Below are 23,061 nucleotides of genomic sequence, written 5' to 3' on the forward strand. Positions count from 1 at the left end.
TTCAAAGTAAAGTCAAGTCAACCCAGCACAGAACGTAAGCACTGAAAATAGTGTTTATTTGCAGCAGTGCTTGTGCAGTACAAGTGAACTTGGTCCTGGGGTTCCCCCCTCACATTCAACCCCTGCGTGTGTTGACTCCCAGAGTGAGCAGCAGTTTTAGTTGACAAGCAGTAGTATTTCTAGGCAAGATCACGTACCATATTATTTTGAATTCTGAGGTGGTTTTGGGATATTCATACTAGATGGAATGAGCCATTAAAGGAACATCAGTGACACCGTGTATCTTGGCACACCCAAGAGGTAAGGTACATCAGTTTTACCCAGCTGCCATAGGATAAGTGCAATTCCAACACCCACAGTTAAACAAAAGCAACAGTATTTATAGAAAACCTTTGAGAACTTGAGTTTAATAAACCAAAAAAGTCAGCACTTCACATTTGTACAAAACCATACAGAAACCACCTGCAAAAGACATGAGCTAGCTAGCAAAAACAACCAAAAAATGGTCCTCAGCAACAGCATGTACAGCTTTCATGGGAAACAAAATCTACCAAGTCTAAGTATTATCTCATGACACTTAAAAATAATAATTTGAATGTCTTTTACAAATACACAATATAAAAAAAGGGTCAACTTGAACAGAACATTAACTGAATACATATATATGTATATTTGTGTATATACATATACACACATATGTATAGAAACTCTCCCAATACTAAAATAGGCCATTGTGGTGAAGTTACTACTGTCTGCCGTTTAACTCTTGATGGAAGGAGATGAATGTCCCTGTGTGGGTGTGTTTGGGTGGAAAATGGGTTCGTTGTCAGAGAGAATGACTGCAGTCACAATCCCACCTGACCAGCAGAGCTCAACAAGGGTATCCCTAGGATTTCCCATTGCATCTCATTTGTTAATGAAAGAAATATTCAGAAAGTATTCATCAAACTCGATGTGGTATCCAGCCTGTACAGGAAATATTTCCCCCCTCATTACCCTCAATGTGAGGAATCATATAACACCGTTTTACCAGAACACAGTGTAACTCTACGCTCTTAGAGGGAAAAAAAAGCTGGATTTGTACCATCCTACACTGATCTCGATGAATGCAGCAGTCCAGAACAGTATTTACACCTGATTGTGACTGGCGTTCTCTCCTTGCTAGCATAAGGACACAACATGGCTTCCAGAAAGGCATTTCACATTTTACCAGACCCGCTGATTGCAAGACCTTTTGCTCACTTTTTCAGTAGCATCTTGGCAAAATCAGCATTGGACATCTTCTTCGGCTCCTCGGGGGGCTGGGATGAAGTTGCTGGTGAGTTCTGGACCATCCCGTTCTCAGCCTTGGCCACGGGATTGCTCTGCCGCTGTAACGCACGAGGCATCATGGAAAGCTGCGTCCTTCCCTTCCCTCGCCTGGAGAACAAAAAGTGATATTTAAAAATATAACAGTGCTCTTTGAATGTACGGTTTTAGATTGGGGAAACAAAAGGGACTTTGTTCACTACGAGGAACACTCATTTAAATATTATTCCTGTCGTTTGTTTCAGTAAGTAGTAGTGTAAAGCTTTCACGGGGTGCCCTTTGAAACAGGACACCCAAGTGCTGGCAGAAAACAACTGCCCAACAGTGCCCAGAAACCAAAGCTCCGTGTTTATCTACAGGGCACACACAATACAACGCCAACATGACGCCAAGCAGCAGGAGCACTCCAAAAGATGACAGAGCGACATTAATGACCACTGGCAGCTATGGCTGATTCTCCAGGACGAGAGGACATGGAAGTTATGAGTGTTCAGGTGCTCACATCAGCCCAAATGGGACATCAAACGTCTGATCCTCTCAGTCACTACAGACCTGTTGCTATTCATAATGTAAAGAAGAAAAAAAAAAAATCTGCTTTTCCTCATCAATCCAGCAACCCAAATTTTTATGGTTCAGCACCTTTTAAACATTCACAAAAGAAACCCCATTTTCTTTCTAAGCACGGCCAAGCAGTCTCCCTCACCACCACTTACGCTCCGTAAACCTGTCGTGGCACCGCAAACTGCGGGGCCCTGCTGGCCTCGGGCTTGTCTGGCAGCTTTCGGAGAGGAGGGTTACTGATTGCCACCTTGATGACATGTTCCTTGACTGTCAGACCATCCATTTTCAGCACAGCCTGCGAGGCCTGAGCTTCATTTTCAAACTCCACATAGGCCAGGCCCTAAGTAAGGAAAAGAGGTAACCTACATTAGTTCTAGTGTTTCTCTGCGTGACAGTTTTTGCTAATAATTGGGCCAAGTGGTAAGAAAACCATACAGAAAGCAGACTAAACATGGCTAAGAGTCCCAGTATTCTTTAGCTAAAAAAAGCTACACAAATCTACAACCTGCATTTCATGTGGATTGCAAGGCCTGGGGTACATGAGAGCGCACACACAACAGGAACTGTCATCAAGATATTGCCAAGAGCTAGAAGATGTATTTTAAAAACACGCGCACATCATCACCAGGGTGGCACTGGTCAGAAGTGCCCAACACACAGACACAGCTGCGGTGTTGGGTAGAATTCTGGCAGAGCAGGCGCTAGTTTAGAATCTCTTCTTTAACAAGGAGTCATTTATTCCCAGATGGAAATAACGAGCCCTGTCAGAGAGAGGTGGCTCATTTCTCACTGGCAAATCTGTTACTGCAGCAGGTGTTAACAACAATAGCCTCAGGAAACTAAAGAAAGGGAGGAGGGGAATCAGTTATACCAGCTGAACCGTATTCTAGCCAGGTACCTCAAAAAAACCTATTATTTGCAGACTTACCAATGCCTATTTTTACTGTACTGACAGTGCGGTAAATATCTTCCCCTCCATCCCATTTATATCACACATTATTCTTGTTTAAATTAAGAAGTATTTTGGAAAAAAAATTCCTCTTGCTCTCCTACTTTTTATTTGTTGGCACAAGGCACACTGGGCTGTATAAATCCAAGTATTTGTACAAGTTTTAACACAAAGTCAGGCTGGCAACTTTTAAAATTCAAAGCTTAATTTTTATATCCAGACCTCATGAAGTGCTTCTTTAAGGATTTCTTAAAATTAAGAGTGTGTTAAGCGTGTGCACCTTGGGTTTTCCAGCTCGGTTGGTGACCAGCCGAATGTCTTTCACATTCCCATGTGCTTTACACACGTCTTCCAGCTCTTCCTTAGTGCAGGAAAATGGCAAACCCGATATAAACAGTTTATGTTTCTCCAGTGTAGTGCTATACCTGAACACCTGAAGAAACAGAAAGGCTGTTAGATACCAAACCACTCAGACTCCAAGGATTTCAGTCTATTACACTTCCAAAAAGCATATCAGAGTACTTCATATTTGTGCGATACAAAAATACCTCCAAGTCACAAGTAGTATCTTGAAAGATATTTGCATATAAACATACAAACACACTAAGGACCTGCACCTGATTATAAGAACTGAGACGCTTCTAAACAAATGTCTCCTTTGCAATGAGAAGGGCCATTGATAATGTCGTCTTGCTCAGTTCTCACTATATGAACTATTAAGTTTTTCTGTACAATAACCCCATAAATCCAGAATACCACTGATTATACAACTGCTACCAAGTACACACCATTAACAAGAACCAGTGGGTTGTGTAATAAATGCCCACAGCCGTATGACTCAACCAAAAAAAGTATTTTACAGCTCGCGATGCTCAAGTAGGAATCTGGGTACCTGACAGCGTTAACAAACTGCTCAGATCAGCAGAAATCTGCTAGTGTCAGTCCTGGCTTACAGCAAAGTAACATCAAATGCAAGAACTCTCAGAAAACAGTTTTTCTGCTAAGACATAACATCGCCATTCCAAACTAGCACAACAGGAATTTGTTAGATTCACACCCTCTGGAAGCAACATATTCTGCTGGCTTTCCTATGCAGTCCCACTGTCCAACCTATTACTTGAAAGAATAAAACTTTACCTTGAAGTCTGGATTCTTGTTCTTGTCAACACAGGGAGAAACAAACATCGGTCTTCCCTCCACAACTTTACGGTCCAAACCAAGAGCTTGGAGAGCAGATTTTTCTTCCTTGAATTCTATGTAGCAGTAGCCCCGGAAAGTCCCCTTGTTGCTGAAGACTGGCCGGATTTGTGCCACCTCTCCGCAGCTCTCAAAGAGCTCTTTCAGCTTCGCTTCAGGATCTGCCATGGTGTAGGAAAGGTTGCTGACAAAGACAGTGACACTGTCTTTACTGCTGTCATGGAAAACTTTGGGGGTGTCTTTTCGACTGGTAGATGCCTTTTCCTTCAGGTTTGCTGAGTGATCTGGCTTTTCAGATCCACTTCTGCCAAACAACCCGGTTTCCACCTCCATGTCTTCTTCAGGAAGTTCCCCATCACCGTCACCCTTGTGTCTCTTGCTGGGCTGCTCTGCTCATTAATGAAATGGAAAGCCTTACTAGAAAAAAATTACACCATTTCGTCCACTGTTGAAATTAAGGTGTTTGCCATGATCACCATGGAGTTTGGAAACTGCATGTGGAACCACAATTACAGGTCTTGAAGACCATAAAATAAAAACCTCCCTCAGGTTTTTAATAACTAGTAACAGCAGACTATTTGACCAAGACAGCATGGATTTAGATGAAAGCAACGGGGCTATTTTTTCCCTTTTTCTGTCAGTTACAACTACTTATTCATGTTCTCTTTGTCTAATGGGCTTTTTTTTTTTTAAAGTAAGAAACGCAAAAATGTAAAGGCTCCCTAAACTCCCAGGGGCAGCAATCTATTAAAATCTTCTGTTACCACCTTCCAAGAGACTGCTACAATACTGAATAACCCAATTTAGACACATGCCTCAGTGTCATTTGATGAGTCAGGAAAATGACTTCTTTTTAAAAAAAAAAGGAAGAAAAAATTGCTACTTCTCTGAAATAAGAAAAGCTAGGGAAAAAAAACCTGTAGAAGTTCTTATATGCTTCTGTTAATCAAGAACTATGTAGTCTGCCTCTAACTGAAGGGAGGCAACTGATAACCCTGTTGCCAGAGGACTGAAGTTTTAATTTGTTTGTTTTACCTTCTTCATCTTGTCCCCATTCACCCTCATCATCATCATCTGCTTTGCGCTTGTCTCCAATCCTTTTTTTAGCCTTTTTGGAAGCTTTCTTTTCTGCCCGAGCCTGCTTTCGTTGTTCAGCTTTCTCCTCCTCCTGCTTTGCCAGAGCAGCTTCTTTCTCAGCAGCCTACAAATATGCAAGAGGTTTTTTTTCTAGTGACTGCAGACAGCAGAGCATTTTCTAGAGTACTGAACCTGGAGGGTTTTCTCCTGAGCTACATTAAACACAGCACTAACGGGATCATCATTTAAAGCACATCAATTATTTGCTCTTATAGCTTTCCTGGAGTACACATTACTTTTATATCCATCCAAAAGTCATAAGGTGAAAGATAAAAAGCATCAAAAGAGGTTAACCATAGTTTTAAACTAAGATAAATAGCTCTGAGGCTTTAAGACAATATACAAATATACAAAAACCAACATTTGGACAAGCATGATCTTAAAACAGGTATTTCTTAAAAAGCACTTAGGAGGTTCACAGAAAGTTCTGACCTTTGCTCTTTGTTCATTAACTCGAGCTAATCTGTTTTCTGTTTTTTGAACTGCTGCATCCCAGTCCTCCAGCGTTCCTACAGGATAAAAAGAAAAACAATGCCTTGTATTTAGTTTTCCCATCATTTGAAAATTCTGGAAAAGTAAGAGTCAATGAGTTCATGGAACTTGCTCTTAATATTAACCACTGCACATGAAAATTCTAAATATAATGAGTAGCCTTCAAAGAAAAAGAAAACAAAAGCCAAGCAGAGCAGAAACCTCTCATTTATAATACAACACCCCAAAAAGGCACGGAAAATCCCAGTAACTTCAGCGGGCTCCAAGTGAGGCCAGAAAAGAAAAAAAAAATAGAGCGCTTCTTGTGTATTTTACAGTAGTCAAAAGAAAATAAGCCTTCACTAGAACACAAAACACTAGATCAAAATTCCCTCTGGATCATCGTGCACTAACTGGAGCAGGTAAAACGAGACGCTGTGCAGTTACCTTCGATTCTCTCCAGCGTGAGCAGCACCTCGCAGACGTGCTCCGGGTAGTCGCTGGTGCACTGCACAGCACGATGCAAGGCCTTCCTGCAGTGCTGCGTGTCCCCGTGAGCTCTGCGGCAGGGAAACCACAGCATGAGGAGCCCGTGCTCCGCATCAACGTCACAGGACAGTTAACTGCATTCTCCACAAACATTTTCCCTCCTTCCCCACAAACCCACACTATGCGTTGCTGTAACATCTCCAAAATGTACTGCAGAGCTGCTGTAAGAACCCCAAAGCATATTATGAACCCAGATGACATAGAGCCATGCTAAGCATCTACATCTTGTCTCTCTCAGACGAGGAAACTAAAGAGTTAACTCTTCCAACCAGCCAAGCTCTTACCTTTCTAGGTTATAATACTCCAGCCACATATTGGCATATTTGGCATTTCCTTTCGTCATAATGTTGTCCCAGAGTTCTCTGGCTTTCTGCATGTTGTTGCACAAGCGAGCCTGAAACAGCATCCAAAGTACTCAGGATAATCTAAGACTATTTGTTCGACACCATTACCCCCAAAAAATATTTACTCATTGCAGTTATCTAGAAAAAACACCGAAATATGGGAGAATTGTATTCTGTGGCTGGAACATTAAAATAATCAAATTTCTTATCGTCTAGCAAATTAAATACAGCAGATAGAAAAATCACCTCAACTCTCGCCCAGTTCTGCATGATGGTGCAGGATGGATCTCCGCTTTCACTGAATCCTGCAAATAAAATGAAATGCTGTTTGTGAAGGGCTCTTGGAAATAAAGTGTTCATTAAACAAGTTCTACATTGCCAAAGAAATGTTTATCTGTAGCATTCTTAAAGTGTTTGAGACACCTGAAGATAAGTGAAATACTGTGTTGAGAACTAGGCTCATAATTATTTTGAATAAGAGAAAATAATGCTGGATGATTAACTTACGCTCTTCTACTTCTTGCTTCAAATACTCCACAGCACGTGCAAATGCAGACCGCAGCTCTTCTAGTTCTTTACTCGAGTCTTCAGAAAAAAAAAATAGTTGACTTAAAATATTAATTTTATTTTTATCTCCCATCCACTCAAATCTTGTCCCTAACACCCACAATGATTTTAGGGGGGAAAAAAGGGAGCTAAAGTTTATTAATTCAATAAAACTCACTACGTGCATAATAAAAAAAAAAACCCACTAAATAGCTGAAATATAAGGCAGGGCATTTTTGCCACAGCACAATCTCTTCTGTCAGCAAAGAGCTGCTTTAAACCAACTAAGTTAATATATTTTACAGACACTTACTGGCCAGAAAGTGATTTTTGTGAAAGACATGAAACTACTGTTAATTTTTTTAAAAAAAGTAATACCACTGTTTCAGAGAGGTACACAGAAAACAGTTTAAATGTTTATTCACACATATATCATACGCACCTTGTGTAAAATCCACCCGTCTCCTCAGGTAATCCAGATACGCCTGCCAGATTTCTACATAGTCCGTTGCCTGAATAAAACCTGCATTCAGAGCTTTTTCAAACATTTCTGAAAGAAATGGAGAAAATAAACCCAAATGCATTTACTTTTCAGACACTGACAAAAATCAGCAAGCTACAGTGTAGAGCACAAAGTTTATACACCTTATGTTTTTAGGAAGACAGGAAAATGCAAGAAACCCTACATGTACTATACCGTAGGAAACAAATACAACTGGACATTTCCTCAGCTTTAAGACTGTTGCAGCAGGGTGAAAACAAATCCTACAGCATCCTACAGGTCTCAGTTTGTCAGACATCATTCAGAGTGCAGAAAACAGCTCTGTAGCATAAAGAAGTCTTGCTGAGATGTTCGTTCTTTACCAGAAATAATGCCGTGATCCACTCTGTGCCTCTCCATCGCCAAAAGGTACCGAATCCACAGCCCGACCGTCCAGGGACAGTTCCTAACAGCACGGTCATGAGCTGACAAGACCAACTCTTTCACTTTCAGCTGCCGGTCCTAAAATAACAACACCACAAACTTTTCAGTTCTTATTAGCCAGAGAGCCCATCTAAGACATACCAGTTTTTAAAGAACTGATATCTTAAAACAGTACTTCCACTTTACATTTGCAAAGCTACGGAAAGATGGGTATTTTAAATTCTGTAGTCCTAAAACACTGAACACCTTCAAAACAGAAAGAAGCAAGACAGGCAACCTCAGAAGCAACATCGGTTACCAGAGACAACAGCAGCGCTGACAGCACAGCTGGTTACACCCAGTCAGCTCTGCCAGGTAGAGCAAGGCTTCATGCCCACACTCAGTTTAATTCTGCAGAGAAAACACGCAACTGGAGGAAAAAGCGACCAAATGCTGACTTGATCCATAAACTCACCACTGAAAACAGGAAGAAACCAAAAGGTGATATGAAAATCAGTTTCTGAAGAATTTGAAGACTAAGGGACAGGATTGAGGTAGAATTTACTGGTCATTCATTTATCAGCCACTAAGATTAAAAAAACCAAACAAAATAAAACAAAAAAACCCCAGGAAAATAAAACTGCAAGCATCTGTGTTTTTTCCTTACCAAATACTGATTATAACGTGCCCAAAGATCTGGCACGAGGCAGTTCTCAGCCAAAGCCCTCTCGTAGATCAACTGAATGCGAGCGGGGTCACCTGCTTTCATCTCAAAATCAATGTAAGCTTGATATTCCGCCAGCTTTGGTGTTTCAGCACCCAGCTATAAAACAGAGATACAAAAAACTAAAATCTTCTGAACAAAGCCTGATTCAAACAGTTCAGCTGTTACTCAGAGTAGGTCTCATGCAAAATTCCACACAAGAGCTTGGCCTTGAAATATCAACAGCTTTTGATTTTCACAGATCTCCGAATACCACCCTGGTTCTGAAGCTGTTCAGATCCCAATTTTTTATTCCTCTTAGCCCAGCAAGCTCGTCAATGCTTGAAGGAACAGCGAAGAGCACATACGTGCACCTTAGGGTGGCCTGACACAGTCAATACATTTAACAGTTTCCAGTACACCCAGTTGTGAGGCTTCTTGTCTCACATGCTCACAGCTGAGTCACCTACAGCAGCTTTATCTCTGAAAACAGCAAAACAATTTGAGGGAAAAAAATAATCACCCCAAAGCAATTAACTCTCGGTTTTAAAGCAAGGTATAAGTAACAACATTACCAGTGCCTCTTCATATGGTTTACACTTCTCCAATTGCTGTAGAGCTTTTTTGTAATTCTTTATTGTTGTTTCTGGTATCGGATCTTCTGACCACTCCTCATACTCAGCATATGAAGCCTCCATATCTATTGAGAGACACAAAACCCCATCAATAACTTATTGGGCTAAATAATCAGTATTTAACCTAGATTTGTTTCTAAGACATTTCTATTTCTGTTTACGCTTTTGTATCTTAACCATCACACTACTGCAGGCTTATAGAGTTCAGGTACTTCATCTTATACAGTGCACTACAACACAAACTCAGGACAAGTTATATTAAAGCTACTGATTCTGGTTTTCTAAATCAAAGCGTCAAGATTTTCCTGAAGCTTTAAAGAAAAGAGAACAACCCAAATTCTTTCAATATGCAAATAAAAAAGTCAAAAATCTGTTCTTCACTTTCTCTTACAAGCAAAGTCACAAGAAAAGGGACTCAAGGCGTTTAAAGAACGAAGGAAACCAGGCAGAATTCTAACAATCCAGCTGCCAGAGTGCACAGTTCCCCACCAAGCAAGGTTCTTGTGTAGTGACCATCACAGTTCCTAATGGCCATGTTCTGTGCTCATCACTTGTACTTTAAATAGCCTCAAATTATGTACTGAAGAAACAGATAAACCCAGTTTCAATGAGTAAGAACATTTCTGAACAAAAGGGATCTGTGCCTCATTCAAGAGGCCCTAAAGACAAGAAAATGTCATCAATAAAGAATTCATGAATACTACAGCTGCAGTTTGTGTGGCTCTACCAAAAGAATAATCACGAGCGACGCCTGGATGGCCAGAACGCAGCTCACCCGTGCACCAGCTCCTACCTAAGAGCGGGATCCCCAGCTGGCGCCGGAACAGCATGTGGATCCTCTCGAGCTGGTTGCAGAGCACCTGCTGCTGCTCGGGCGACGGAACGCTGCCAGGAGCCGGCTGCAAGCAAAAGGATCGACATGTCATTGGTTCCATCGAGTCTGAGCTCATGAACGCAATGGGGTGCTGTTTCTCGGTGGGGGTCTGGGTCCCAAAGGACTACGTGCTCCCTGAAAGACAGACACAGCCAACTCTCGTTTCAGGGTGCTGCCCTGAAAGCTGAAATGCGGGAATTGCTCGACTCGGAAGCTGGATGAATGTGAAAAGCATTCCTCACTGAAAGCTGACACACACGGAGAAATAACCCGGAAACAAAGTAAGCCAGATGCGATTGTACCATTTCACAAACCCACTGCGCTGCCAAACAGTTTTTCAATAAATCCTGGTGTGTGCACAGGTGACTTAAAATTTCCAGCTTTGCTTCTGTTTGTGAATTAAAGGGTATTCGCCCTCTGCTCCTTTGGTAGGGCATTTCATAGACTGGTCTAGCTTGGAGGGGACATTTAAACATCATCTAGTACCACCCCCAACCAGGGGCAGGTGACACCTTTTAACTTTCATCTCTTATCTAGTAAGTGACAAAAATACAGAAATATACACGTTCTGGCCATCTTGTAACGGCATCTTTTGCAGATGTCAAACAGCATGTTCCGGGGATAATATACCATCATCCAAAAGTCAAAAAAAAGGCTGAAATAATGGATGAGTTAAAAGCTGAAGTAGAAAACTGTCTAGAAATACAAACGTGATTGACTACGTGCAAAAAATATTCGCTGGCACGAACATTGTTTCATAATGAAGCTACTCGGGTTAAAGCTATTCTTGTCAGGTCAAACTAAAGAAACAGAGTGAATCTGTGTCTGGATACGAGTCTTATTTAAACACAAATCCATTACTATATCAACTAAATACACAGAATATTTTTCCCAGACCAAAGGGTCGGTTTCTACAGCTGAAAGCACAACTGTGCGACATTACAGCCGCTTTTCTCAGGAGATGATGAGGGGGCAGCACAAGACGACTTCAGAAACAGCACCACAACTCTTTTTTCACAAGAGCCCAGAGCCCAGCCCTACCTGTGTCGTTTCCAGTATGGCGTTCTCAAACTCCCGGTACGCTTCCCACAAAGCTGCTCCTTTCGTCACGTGCAGCCCAACTGCAGTTAGTGCTCTCTCAAATATGGAGCGAACTTTCTCAATTCCTCCTTCTTGACCAATGCCACCAATTGAGTACTGGGCATATTCCAACCAAATTTCAGGACCTAAACAAAGTTAATGAGATACAGATGACCTAATCCCCTCGAAAAATAAAATAAAAAAAGGCAACTCTCTGCTTCCCAAACACCTCGTTTGCTGCATATAAATAGACCAACACATGACAATTTTCTTTACTGCCCAATGTAGTAAAGTTAAAATATTTTATCTTATGCTTTTGGTTCAGCACCAGCAGCTACAGTTTTCTTCTGAAATAAGTCATTTGAATGGCCTTTAACTCCAATGATAGAGAAAACCTGAGGATCACTTCACACTAATATCTCTGATCCAATTTTTGCATTATAACAGAAGGAAGAAACTTTCCTAGAAAAACAAAACCATAATCTGAATCCAACGCAGTATATTTTACAGCATATATTAACAACTTACAGATGTAGTCTTTCACAGCTCTTTCAAACAGCTCATAAACATTCTCTCGCTCAGAGCTTTCAGAAGCCATTTTTATCTCATCCTTCAACCAGTCCAGCCAAATTTCTGAAAGGAAGAAGTTTAGAATACATCATCAATATTCAGAAAAAATAAGTTAAATCCACTTGTTGAATTTTTTATCAGAGTTTTTAGTAACAGACTTAAATATGGGAGGGGGAGAAGAAAGTAATTTTAGCCTCCATAACTACTCACAACTAATTTATTATAAAAGTTTGGTAGAGACCTTTTCAAATTGGTACTACAGAAGTGCACTTCTATTTAAAGAGAGCAGAAGTTGCAAGCAGCAATTTATCAGTTCCGTGGGCAGAGGATCAGTGTGTACCAGTCACCAAAGAGCACCCAGAGGTGCACCTTTCCTCACACTTTTACAAGAAACACTAAATGGGCTTGCAGGGGCTGCAAGTTTACACACACAGAGAAAGAAATCTGCCCTTGCCAAGGCTAAATGCACACTGGCAGAGCAGTACCTGCAATACTTACATTGTCTCTGTGTTAGGAATAAAAAATAAACCCCCAATTCAAGGGCTACCTGCAGCTCCCACCAACATAGTGGTTTTTTACTGCTTGCCTGCAAAATTTAACTTTTGGCGGGAGTTCGTCTGGGCTCAGGGTCACACTTAAAAAGCAACCGGAGCTGTTTCTGTGCTAACGCCCCACAGCTGGGTGGTCCTGGCCCTACAGCAACAGCAGCACAAGCAAATATGTGCCTGGCCCTGGGCTGCAGCAAGTGGCATCCTGGCAGCAACTGCCCAGCTGACAGACAGACAGACCAGAGACAGGTGTAGCTGGGTGCACAAAAACACCCCCCACATCAGGACAGGGCAGAACAGCACAGCAGCAAGAACTCAAATTCCTGCAACAAGCTCACTATGCCTGCCAAAGGCCAAGCTCAGCGCTGGCCATGAACACCAGCAGCATCCAGAGCTTAAAAAGTCCTAAATCTGCTCTTTTAGGTTTCTCTGAACCGGCACAAAGATATTATCTCACTACCAAAACAAGGTTATTTTACACGGGTGATGCTCAGGCGGCATCAGCTGCGACACAAGCGGAAGGCGCTCGGTACCTTCGGTGAGCGGGAAGAGCTCACTCATCTTCTGACGAGCTCGGCGGAGCTTCACCAACTCTCCCTCCTGGCGCAGCAGCTTTATCAGATCCAAGTGACAGTTATAGTCAAAAGCATTGATTGAAAGCTTAAAAAAAAAATTAAAAGCACTATTGAGTGACAAACATGAAGAAATCAGAAAACATTTAGCAGAACAGAACATCATATTGTGTTTTGGGGGATACAAATTTCATCTGTTCTCATCGCCAAGACAACACCCACCCGCCTGCACTGAGCTGCACCAAACTTCACTATCATTTGCAAGATATTTTCAGGTCACAAACAGGTATTTATTAAAACAAACACTCTCAAGTTCAACAGAGCTTTAAAGTTAAGCTTAGAGCTGAGCCTACAGCTCTAAAGGTCACAGCTCAGCACTGGGATTACAGCAGCTGCAGAACAGACCCAGGAGTGCAGAATGAAGCACAGAGCCAGATGTGGTTTAGTTTCTTTAAAGGCAATAAAAAAACCTAGACAGCTAACGAAGTTTCTTGTGATGCGTACGAACCGTCCCCGGGGGCTGTCCTCTCCAATTTTCTCCTCAAAAAAACCCCAAAACTCCTAGTTTTCACTTCAGACTCCAAACGTTCACGTCTTGACAGTTCCCAGCATGAAACTACAGGAACAGCCATGGGGGTTTTTTTTGCTATTACCGCCGCGGTCACAAAATTAAAAACCCCGCGAAGGGCGGGACTCGCCTCAGCCCGAGGTTTCCCAGGGGAGAGCCCGCGGTTCTCCGGAACGAACGGTCCCCACAGCCCCGGGGCCGCTCCGGTTCTCCTAGCAGGGCGGGAAGGCCAGCAGCCCAGGACCCGGCCTCCAACTCCGCTTCCCCCGGCCAGGAACCGGGCCCGGGGCGCTGCCCACCGCCCCCTCCCCACGGCGTCGCCGGCCCAGCCGGGCCCCACCTGCTCCTCCAGCCGCTGGATCTCGGCCTCGTTCTCCTTCTCCTCATCTTCGCCGTCGCCAGACGAGTCCGAGTCACCCTCATCTTCTGAGTCGCCCCCCGACTCGGGGTCGCCCTCCGGCAGCCGCTTCTCCTCCTCCGCCGCCACCGCAGCCGCCTCGGCTCCCGTCGCCGCCATCTTATGCAGCTCCCTCCGCAGCCAGCCGCGCTCCGCCGCCTGCCGGGGCTGTCTCTGCGATGCCTGTCCCGCCGCCGCGCACTGCTGCCAGGCGAGCGCTGCGAGGAGAGGGGCGAGCCGCCTCTCGTAGCACCCCACGATCGGCGCCGCACCAGGGCCACGCTGCGGTGGGCGCCGCCGGGGTCAGAGCCGTCGTCTTCGCGGCTGAGACACCGGCGGCACCGCGGGCACCTCGGGGCGCGTCTGTCAGGGGCCTCTGAGGAGGGCCGGGACGTGCGCGGCGCATTCCGTCTGCCATATTGAGTGTGGCCGCTGCGGCGAGCACGTTGTCACGATAAAAACGGTGTTGTGATTGAAAAACGTTTGTTGACCATTTCACCGAGAGGGCGGTCGCCTCCTTAAACCAGCACCCCCCGCCGCGCTCGCCTTAAATACGGGCGCGCGGCGGCGCCAGCCCCGCGGCAGCGCGGGGGCGTGGCCGAGGGGGCGTGGCCGTCCCGTGCGAGGTTATAAAAGGGCGGCGCGGCGCCGCCCGCCCCCTCAGGGTTCAAGATGGCGGCGCTGAGGGCGGCGGGGGCGGCGCTGCTGCGGCCCGGGCGGGGGGAGGCGGCGGCCAGGCTGGGCTACCACAAGAAGGTGAGGGGCGAGGGGAGGCGGGGGGACGCGGGGCCACGCCGCACGGGCTGTGGGTGACGCGGTGACCCGGCAGGTGGTGGATCACTACGAGAACCCGCGCAACGTCGGCTCGCTGGACCGCAACGCCAAGAACGTGGGGACGGGCCTGGTGGGGGCTCCGGCCTGCGGCGACGTCATGAAGCTGCAGGTGACCTTGGGGACCCGCTGGCAGCCGGAGGAGGGGATCGCTTGGGGCTGCTGCAAGGCCCAAACCTTCCCCTTCCCCTCAGCGGCCTCCCCGCACCCCCGGCTGTGAAGTGTCCCCAGACAGGCCCTGTCCCTCTGCCCCATGGCCTGTCCCTCTGCCCCATGGCCTGTCCCGCTGCCCATGGCCTATCCCTTTGCCTGGGCCCTGTCCCTCTGCCCATGGCCTGTCCCGCTGCCCCATGGCCTGTCCCACTGCCCGGGGCCTGAGCGGGTGGCTCCGAGGCGCTGAACAGGTCCCTGAGGTGCCACCGATGTTCTCGCAGGTGGAAGTGGATGAAAACGGGAGAATCATCGATGCCCGTTTCAAAACCTTTGGCTGCGGGTCGGCGATTGCCTCGAGTTCACTGGCAACGGAGTGGGTGAAAGGGAAAACGGTAAGGGTGTGGAGGTGACACCGCAGGTGGCTTCGAGTGTCGAACCCCCCTGTGTTCCTCATCGGGACCGCGTAGGAAACGGTGGCCAAGGAATCCCAGTGCTGGCCTGGCACAACATGTTCTGAAAGAAAGTTTAGTTACACACTGTCTTTACATTATTTATACTCTTTTTCTGCCAGACAAGAAATGTGTTTGTGTTTATGATAACAGGTAGAACAATCCCTTCAGTGGCATTTAGTCTGTGGCACTGGTTGTGCTTTGCTTCATCCCCACCACTGCTCAGTCTGAAGCATTTCCTAATTCCACCATCCTTCGCTCTCCCTGGCAGCTGAGATGTTCTTCCATGTGGATTCCGTTGGCTCTGGAGCATTAAAGCTCTGACAGCAAATGCCTTTGTAGCTGGGGTTGTCCCTCAGCCAACCTGTGACCACACAATAACTGTGTTTCAGGTTGATGAAGCGTTGCAAATCAAGAACACAGATATTGCTAAAGAGCTCCGCCTTCCTCCCGTCAAACTGCACTGCTCGAGTGAGTAATGACTGAAAGTTCAAACACCAGCATGTATTGGAGAGGGAGAGTTCTGGGAAAAGCACAGATGCTTCCAAGTGTTATTTTCTAAATCAAGTTTCTGCACAAGGAACAGTTAATCCTGGCCCACAAGGGAAACTTGCCTATGTTCAGATTTTGGGGTTATGTTAAGAGTTTTTGGATCTCTTTTGACTTTGGGATTCTCTGTAGTTTAGCAGACTGATAAGAGTTCAGAGTTTGAGATTCTGTTTCCAAGATGCCAACAGTTCTCAGACTCTGGTGCTGTCTGTAGCAGCTGCTCTTGCTCCTACAGCATCTTTTGTTCTAAAAAACATTTCTTTGTCCTTGAAATATCTATTTTTTATTCATAGTGCTGGCTGAAGATGCAATCAAGGCTGCCTTGGCTGATTACAAGTTGAAACAGGACCCGAACAAAGAGGAATCAGAGAAGAAAGCCAACAATGCCTAAACTGACTCTAAAGCTTGTTCTCATTCCACTCAAATTCGCAGTGCAATTATTGTAGCTGTTAGTAGGACCCTGCGCACTACTCCGTGGAGCTGTAAGATACGCACAAGTTACGCACCCCGTGCCACTGCTGGTGTGCGCACGAGGGGGACGTGAGGGTTCCACCAGCCTGTGTTCTGTCATGACTGCGTGTGGAACATCACAGTGAAGGCTGCACAACTGTAGGGAGCTTGGCGGCTTTTCTCTGGGGAGAAAATCCTCTTGTTCCGGTACTGGAAGGGCTGCACTTTTTTTTTTTTTGGAAGATGTATAATTTTGCCTAATATTTTACAGAATTTAGCGGGAAATATTGCCTTGGTCTTGATGTAAGAACTGCAGATGGGTCTGTGTATCAGTACAAACACGGGGCAGCGCCTCTGCCCGCAAACCACAGCTGTGTCGGAGTTTCATTTCGCAACCTGAGCAAGTTCCTGCTCCCCAGGGAGCTGGGACTGGGACCAGTTGGTGGCTTTGAAGTCATTGGTTGGTGACAGCAGGTGGTACCGGGTGCCACTGCTGCGGGAAGCACAGAGCTCGCTTCTGCTCACATCCTGTCACAACTAATACTTGATTTATATATTTTTTTTTTTTAAGCTCAGCGTTCCTTCTGCTCACATCCTATGACAACTAATCCTTTTTTTATTTTAACCCCTCATTAGAGGAACAATCTGAACTTTGGAGCATTTTCTATATGAATTCAAGCATTGGGCTGGCCAAGTGCTCTGTTTAAAAAAAAAAAAAGTAAATCCCTGCTGGGGTGCGGGTGCAGGAGGGAGCTCCTGCAGGGGGCAAGGGCAGGTCTGTCCCCTCAGGACAGTGTCCCCAGGTCCCAGGGGACACAGTTCTGCTGAGCTTTGCTGGAGATGTCAGTGATGTTCACCTGCCTGAGGATTTGCGCGCTGAGCCTGGGCTGGCTCCCCGGAGCTGGGGGCGCACCAGTGTTTGAAATTTAAATGTTTTGTGGTGATCTGGCCTGATCTGTGCTCCAGCCCACCCTGCTCTCCTGTGCCTTCTGGCGGTCGTTTTTTTCCAGGAGAGCGTTTCCACAGATTTCCAAAATAAACAGAAAACACATTTAAAAACTGCCTGCTCTTAAGATTTTAAACCACCCAGGAAACCCTACTTGCCTTTTTTCCAACCAAGAGCATTTTTAAACATTAAAAACCACATTCAAAAATAAGTGGCTCGTTATGATGTTTCTGTCCACAACATTTTTAAGCACAGCAGAGGCCACGTGTTGCCACCGTGGTTTGTCGCTCACCGGATCGCTCATGCGGTACCTCCGCCCGGCACCACACACACCGCATCTCAGCCTGCATGTCCTGCTGCAAGGAACGTGCCTCGCTCCCGGGAATTGTCCTGCGGTTTCCCAACTGAAAAAAAAATATATCAGGGAAATTTCAGACGCCCACGTCAGCTTTGGGGCAGAATGGGCTGGCAAAAGTCCCTTGGCAAAATGCAAGAGGGAGATAAAGCCAACGCAGTCTTCCAGGGGGAAGGTTGTCCCCATGCAGGGACAGCAGGGGACACATCCCGACCTGCCCTGTGACTGAGACAAAATGTGGGGTGACAGGGATGAGGGGGCCTGTTGCCTTTCAGGCAGAAAAACCTCTCTTCTGTCACAGGTTTGGCTGCTGTCCCCACTGGGCACAGCTGTGTCCCAGTGCTGAGGCACACGGCAGCAGCTGCAGGCTGAGAGATAAAAATTTCCCAGAAATGGCACATCGACGTACAGATTTTGTGAACGATAAGCGTGTCCCCCAGCTCCCAGGGTTTCACCATGCAGAAAAACTTCACTGGGCTCAAGGGACACCTGGACCCCGTGGGGCTGGAACCAAAACCAGCTGCACCCCAACACCAGGGAGGGCCCCGAAGGAACAAACTGTCATGGGGACGGGTGCCTCGGGCACCCCACGAGCTGCAGGAACACACCAGAGGGGAGATCTGCGAAGAAAATACCTTTATTATCAGCTGAAGGGGTTAAGAAAATAAGGCGAAAGTCCGGCTGGGCTCTGGGCTGCCCTCGGGTTGTGGATTTGGGGCAAAAAAATGGCAGGATGGGGCCTTGCTGCTGAATCCTCCTCCCTTCTTCCCTCAGCCAAGGTCATCCCATCCTGTCCCCTCAGTGTCACAGCCACCAGCAAAGCCAGCGCTGGGGTCACATCAGGCCCCTGTCCCAGTCCCCACTGGCTGCACAGACCCCCTGGCTGCCTCTACCCAGAGGATGCAGCTGCCTGGCAGGGGCTGGGATGCCACTAATTAGTAAAATTACATTTAGGAGCAAGCTGGCAGTGTATGACAAGGGCGGGGGCTGCTGGCACAGCACCAGGGGGCAGAGCTGGAGCAGTTGGGGCTGCACCCACACAGCGCCCAGGATGGGGGAAGCCCCTCAGGCAGGAGGAGCGATGGGGCTGATGGCACTTCAGTGCTGCTGAAAACATCGCCTGCTGAATAAACGTGGCTTTGCCACAATGTCCTGCTGGCGCGAGGGTTGGGGGGGGCCCGGAGGGGGCAGGAGGCAAGGGGGAGCTTTATCAGGGCTTCTTTGAGCCACCACTTATGTATGGAGCAAAAACCATCGTGTCCATCACACGTCCCCCCAAGCTGGGGGCTCCTCGGGCTCACCCGGGACCCATCCCTGCCCTAGACACCGGGAGGGGCTGGGGATCCATCCTGGGCAGTGTTGGGGTCCTCCTCACTCCCTGCTCCTCTTGCACCTGCCGCTTCCTCAGCGCCTGGATTCTGGGGAGGGGGTTCGGTGGGTTGCTCATCACCCAGCTTCTTGCTTCCTTCCTCCTCCTCCTCCTCCTCAGGGTGGGGTTTCTGCTCCCCAGCCTTGGGAGGTGATCTGAGGTTGTGGGCAGCAGCACGGATATCGGCCTCCAGCTGCCGGCCGATGGCCACGGGCTCCCCCCCGCCGGGGGCTCCGTCCGGCACCTCATCGAAAGCCCGGGGCCCCCCCACCTTGTCCCGCTCGTCCACGTACTTCTTCTTGGGGAAGGAGGAGGGGTAGTAGGCGGATGCCTTGTGCTTCTGCCGCACAATGACGGCGGCACAGACGATGAAGAGGAGGACGAAGGCCAGCGAGCCCACCACCACCACCAGCAGCATGTACTCCTTGAAGAAGTCCATCAGCCTGTCCAGCACGCCGCCCGGCGCCGAGCTGTTGGTCACCGTAGTCCCCGCCGCATCCCCCAGCGTCGGGCCGGTCCCTGGTGTTACGTAGCGGGCGGGTGGCTCAGCTGAGACCTCCTCGGCGTCCCCGCTGCCCCCAACGTCAGGCAGCACCGCGGCATGCCGGGGCGCAGCCGCCAGCACCGGGGCTGCCGCCAGCAGCAGCAGGAGCCACGCAGCCATCACCGGTGTCACCGCCATCTCCCCCAGAGCTCCTGTGGGGTGCAGAGTAGGGGGCAAAATATTAACACCCCCATGGAGTGAGACCCCTGAGCGTGCCCCATGTGAAGCCCCTCGATGCACCCGCCTGAGCCCCACATGTGGCTCCAGCACCAAGGGACAAGAACAAGCGTCAAACCACCGACGGTGAGCTTGGCCACTCACTTACTCACCTGGTGGAATTTCCGTAAGAAAAGCAAAAAAACCCAGAAAAAAATTAAAGAAAAAAACTCAGCTCCAGTTTCCCTGCCCTGACACCGAGCAAGGGTCGGTGTTTGTTTTGCAACAGCGTGCTGCAAAAATAGATGGAAAGCAGCTGAATCAAATTGCTCAAGCCTGGGGGGACACTGCGTGCACGGCGAGGGGACCGGGGCTGCTGCCAACAACCGGCTTCAGACAACGGTCGTTTGGCTGATTAGAAAATTCCTGAAAAAATTGAGGTTTCCAAGTGGAAACTTTGACACAGGCAATGCTGCAGCAGAGCCGGCCGCCGGCGCGAGCGGCATTTCCCAACCGTTTGTCCCGGCGCAGACCGTTACAGACAATTCCCAGCTTGAGCGCGGCTAAAAATAGGCTGGCGGCTGGATTTCACCCCGGTGCTGGGACAGGGTGCGGGACCCCCAGAGCCTTTGCGAAGGGGCAGCCCTAGAGCTGGGGAGGGGTGAATGGGGGGTCCCGGGGCTCCCAGCTGCCTGAGCCTCCCCGGTGAAGGGTGAAACTTTGTCCCCTCGCATGCCGTGCTCTTCGGGGCTGGATCTGCCCCGCAACACATTATGGGACATGGTACAAGTGTCTCCCGTCGTCACACGAAGCGATGAGCCCAAGGCGAGCCCCCATCTGGGCTCCATACCCTTGTGGGCTTCAGGAGTGGGGTGCGAATGTCCCCAACGTGTCGCGTCGCGCTCCCCAGGGGACACAGCGTGTTTCGCCTGCGCCACGTAATGCCATCGAGCCGTTCCCAGAGCTCCCCACTCCGCACGGCCCCACGGGAAAGTCTCACGAACCGGCCCTGCAGGTCCATCGGCAGGGACCCCCCAGGACAATTCCCCCAAGCTCAGGCCCCCCCAAATCCCAACCTACCTCCCATTTTTTCCCCCAAAACCAAACCAAACTAGGAAGTTCTCCAGCAGTGGGATTTCGCTTCCAGGCTCCTTCCTGGCTGCAAAATCTGGTTTGCGTTAAACCAGAGCAAAGAGGCGGTGGCGGAGGCGGGGGGGTGACCTCGGACCCCCGACTCTCCCGGCTCACCGCAGGCATTGCCTCTGCCGTGGGCTCGGGGCTCGCTGCCCCAATGGTAACGTCCCTCTCCACCACCTTCACCGGCTGCAGCAGGGAGAGCATCCCGGGTCGGGCAAAGGCATTGATTTGCTGTTAATGAGCTGAGATGATGAGCAGCTGTGGCAACAGAGAGGCCGAGCAAAGCCTAAATCCGTGGCAAGAGAAGGGCCTGTTCCTATGGCCATCACCAGCCCTTGGCCCCCCATCCCATCCCCGTCCCTGCCCAGCTTGGCCAGACGCAGCTGAACCCCATTTGCTCCCTAAACGCTCAGGAAAGTCACGATTTTGATGTTGTCCAGCCACAGCATCCTCCGGACCAACCCATGTCCCTTTGTGGGGACTGTGCCCAGCCCTCGCCACGGCACCCCAGCCGTGGGGCCGCCTGAGCCACCCCAGAACCGGGGGTTCCTCACCTCGCCCGCAGCCGCCGCGTCGGCGGGAGGATGGGGTCTGTCCCGCGCACCTCGCCTCCTCGCGCCTCTTTCTGCTGCCTGATGGGATGGAGCCTCCTCCTCTTCTCTCTCCTCCTCCTCCTCCTGCGCCGCAGCCGGGACCAGCTTGTTCTCATTAGGGCTGGTTTGGGGAGGGAGCGCGGGCGGGCGGTGAGGGGCCCCCTCCCAGCCAAACCCGGCTGGGGGCTGCCCGGCCTCTTGCTCTGCCAGCGAAGGAGGGAGCCCCGGTGCCCCCCATCACCCAACGGCACTGCTGGGAGGGGACACCTTTCGGGGTGCAAGTGGGGAAGGGGGGTCTGTTGCAAGGGTGGTTTTGCCCATGAGTACGGAGGTAAAACTCCATCCCGAGGCCACGTGGCTGAGGTGCCATGGTGGGACAGGGGTGCTGGCACCCCCAAAATGATGTTGTGTCAGGAGCCTCCACTCAGATGCCCCTCACTGTGTGCCTGGGCCCCAGCACCCCCGCCCAGGGCCTGATCCTGCTCCCACGCCAGCCCTAAAGCCAAAACCCTGCCGGGGTGCAGGCAGGAGCTGGGGGGACGCAGCCACTGAGTGAGGGGACAGGGAGCGTGTTGGGCTCAATGCCCCAGTGTTATTGGGGGCTGGCAGTGTGGCACAGGGGCAGACAGGGCTTGGGAACACCCCCCTTGATTTCAGGAGACCAATTCAGCCTGGAAATGCTTTGGCACAGGCAGATCTGCCTCGGGGTGCAGGTCCATGGGGACCCCAGCTCAGCAGCGCTCTGCCCACCCCCCTTGGTCCCCCCAGCCTGGGCTGAAGTTGCTCAAGAGGCTGCAGCCGCCAGTGACCTCATCCTCTTGCTATTCGCCTCCGCACGCCTCCCCAGAGACTCGGCCAGATCCCCCCCGAAAAAACCATCGCTGGCCCCTGGGGACTGCGACCACCCTGGGGCTGGGGGCGAGGGGGCCTGTCCTGGTCACCACTGGGCAGCCGGAGGGGATCCATCACCGCTTGGGTTTATCCCGGCGTCGCCGAATGTAATCGTGGCTCCCAGAAATAACGGGTCTGTCTGTCTGTCTGCAGCTGGTGGCTCCGTGCAGCTGCTGGGGCGGCTTTTCCTGGCCTTAAGTGATCAGCGCTGAAACCTTAGAGGGGAAGGGGGAAAGGTGAGGGGAGACTGGGGGGTGTGGGGGTGGCTGTGCTGCCGAGCCAGGCCAGCCCGGAGGGGTGACAGTGACATTTGGGCTCCCTCCCACAGCCCGGACCAGGATGGGGCTGCAATTCCCCATCATGCATCCAGCAATGGTGGTGCTGGGCTGAGCCTCCTTGTCCAGGGTCCCCATTCTTCCTTGTCAGGATCCTCATCTCTTTTTGTCCAGGGTCCCCCCCACCCCATCCATGGTCCCCGTCCCTGCCCTGGGCTCTCCCCGGTGTGGAGGCGGCGGGGGAACAGACAGCCCCGGTGCCAGCACACCCCGGCCATTACGATGCCGTTTTTGCCTGCGGCCGGGGAGGGCTCGGCCCCTCGGCACTGGGCAGGGCAGCATCGCCTGCACCCCGCTTTGTAATTTGGGGCGGCTGGAACGTGGGGACCCGCTGGGCTGGGCTCCGCGGCACAACCAGCCGGCGGTAACCTGCAATTTGAGACATTTCAG

The 23,061-nt window shown here is 49.3% G+C and overlaps 3 protein-coding genes across 3 annotated transcripts; 1 reads left to right on the plus strand and 2 right to left on the minus strand.

Annotated features, from left to right (window-relative positions):
- Positions 1 to 64: 64 nt before the first annotated feature.
- SART3 (spliceosome associated factor 3, U4/U6 recycling protein) lies at positions 65 to 14,069 on the minus strand. The gene is made up of 19 exons (XM_065646683.1): positions 13,857 to 14,069; positions 12,910 to 13,036; positions 11,787 to 11,891; positions 11,220 to 11,404; positions 10,098 to 10,203; positions 9,245 to 9,369; positions 8,634 to 8,789; positions 7,927 to 8,065; positions 7,505 to 7,612; positions 7,024 to 7,101; positions 6,763 to 6,821; positions 6,457 to 6,566; positions 6,071 to 6,183; positions 5,585 to 5,661; positions 5,051 to 5,216; positions 3,956 to 4,404; positions 3,099 to 3,251; positions 2,022 to 2,209; positions 65 to 1,419 (listed from the first exon to the last, which is right to left on the minus strand). Exons 1-19 carry the CDS (start codon positions 14,031 to 14,033, stop codon positions 1,239 to 1,241), a joined length of 2,802 nt encoding a protein of 933 aa, XP_065502755.1. The 5' UTR covers positions 14,034 to 14,069; the 3' UTR covers positions 65 to 1,238.
- Positions 14,070 to 14,584: 515 nt separating this feature from the next.
- On the plus strand, positions 14,585 to 16,715 carry ISCU (iron-sulfur cluster assembly enzyme). Its single transcript, XM_065646341.1, has 5 exons — positions 14,585 to 14,669; positions 14,743 to 14,856; positions 15,179 to 15,289; positions 15,739 to 15,817; positions 16,189 to 16,715. Exons 1-5 carry the CDS (start codon positions 14,586 to 14,588, stop codon positions 16,284 to 16,286), a joined length of 486 nt encoding a protein of 161 aa, XP_065502413.1. The 5' UTR covers position 14,585; the 3' UTR covers positions 16,287 to 16,715.
- A 1,559-nt stretch (positions 16,716 to 18,274) lies between these two features.
- TMEM119 (transmembrane protein 119) lies at positions 18,275 to 21,485 on the minus strand. The gene is made up of 2 exons (XM_065646512.1): positions 21,407 to 21,485; positions 18,275 to 19,711 (listed from the first exon to the last, which is right to left on the minus strand). Exon 2 carries the CDS (start codon positions 19,695 to 19,697, stop codon positions 18,966 to 18,968), a length of 732 nt encoding a protein of 243 aa, XP_065502584.1. The 5' UTR covers positions 19,698 to 19,711; positions 21,407 to 21,485; the 3' UTR covers positions 18,275 to 18,965.
- Positions 21,486 to 23,061: the final 1,576 nt, after the last annotated feature.

Source organism: Caloenas nicobarica, chromosome 16, assembly GCF_036013445.1.
Source record: "Caloenas nicobarica isolate bCalNic1 chromosome 16, bCalNic1.hap1, whole genome shotgun sequence".
NCBI classification, from domain to species: Eukaryota; Metazoa; Chordata; class Aves; order Columbiformes; family Columbidae; genus Caloenas; species Caloenas nicobarica.

Bases quoted from the DNA above. Each gene is read 5' to 3' on its own strand.
- SART3 (XM_065646683.1), bottom strand. From the start codon at position 14,033: ATGGCGGCGACGGGAGCCGAGGCGGCTGCGGTGGCGGCGGAGGAGGAG. The intron at 7,102-7,504 runs GTGCGTATGATA...TTTTTTCTGAAG, and splicing joins ACGGGTGGATTTTACACAAG to ACTCGAGTAAAGAACTAGAA. The intron at 2,210-3,098 runs GTGCACACGCTT...TTCCTTACTTAG, and splicing joins ACCGAGCTGGAAAACCCAAG to GGCCTGGCCTATGTGGAGTT.
- ISCU (XM_065646341.1), top strand. From the start codon at position 14,586: ATGGCGGCGCTGAGGGCGGCGGGGGCGGCGCTGCTGCGGCCCGGGCGG. The intron at 15,290-15,738 runs GTAAGGGTGTGG...ACTGTGTTTCAG, and splicing joins AGTGGGTGAAAGGGAAAACG to GTTGATGAAGCGTTGCAAAT. The intron at 15,818-16,188 runs GTGAGTAATGAC...TTTTATTCATAG, and splicing joins CGTCAAACTGCACTGCTCGA to TGCTGGCTGAAGATGCAATC.
- TMEM119 (XM_065646512.1), bottom strand. From the start codon at position 19,697: ATGGCGGTGACACCGGTGATGGCTGCGTGGCTCCTGCTGCTGCTGGCG.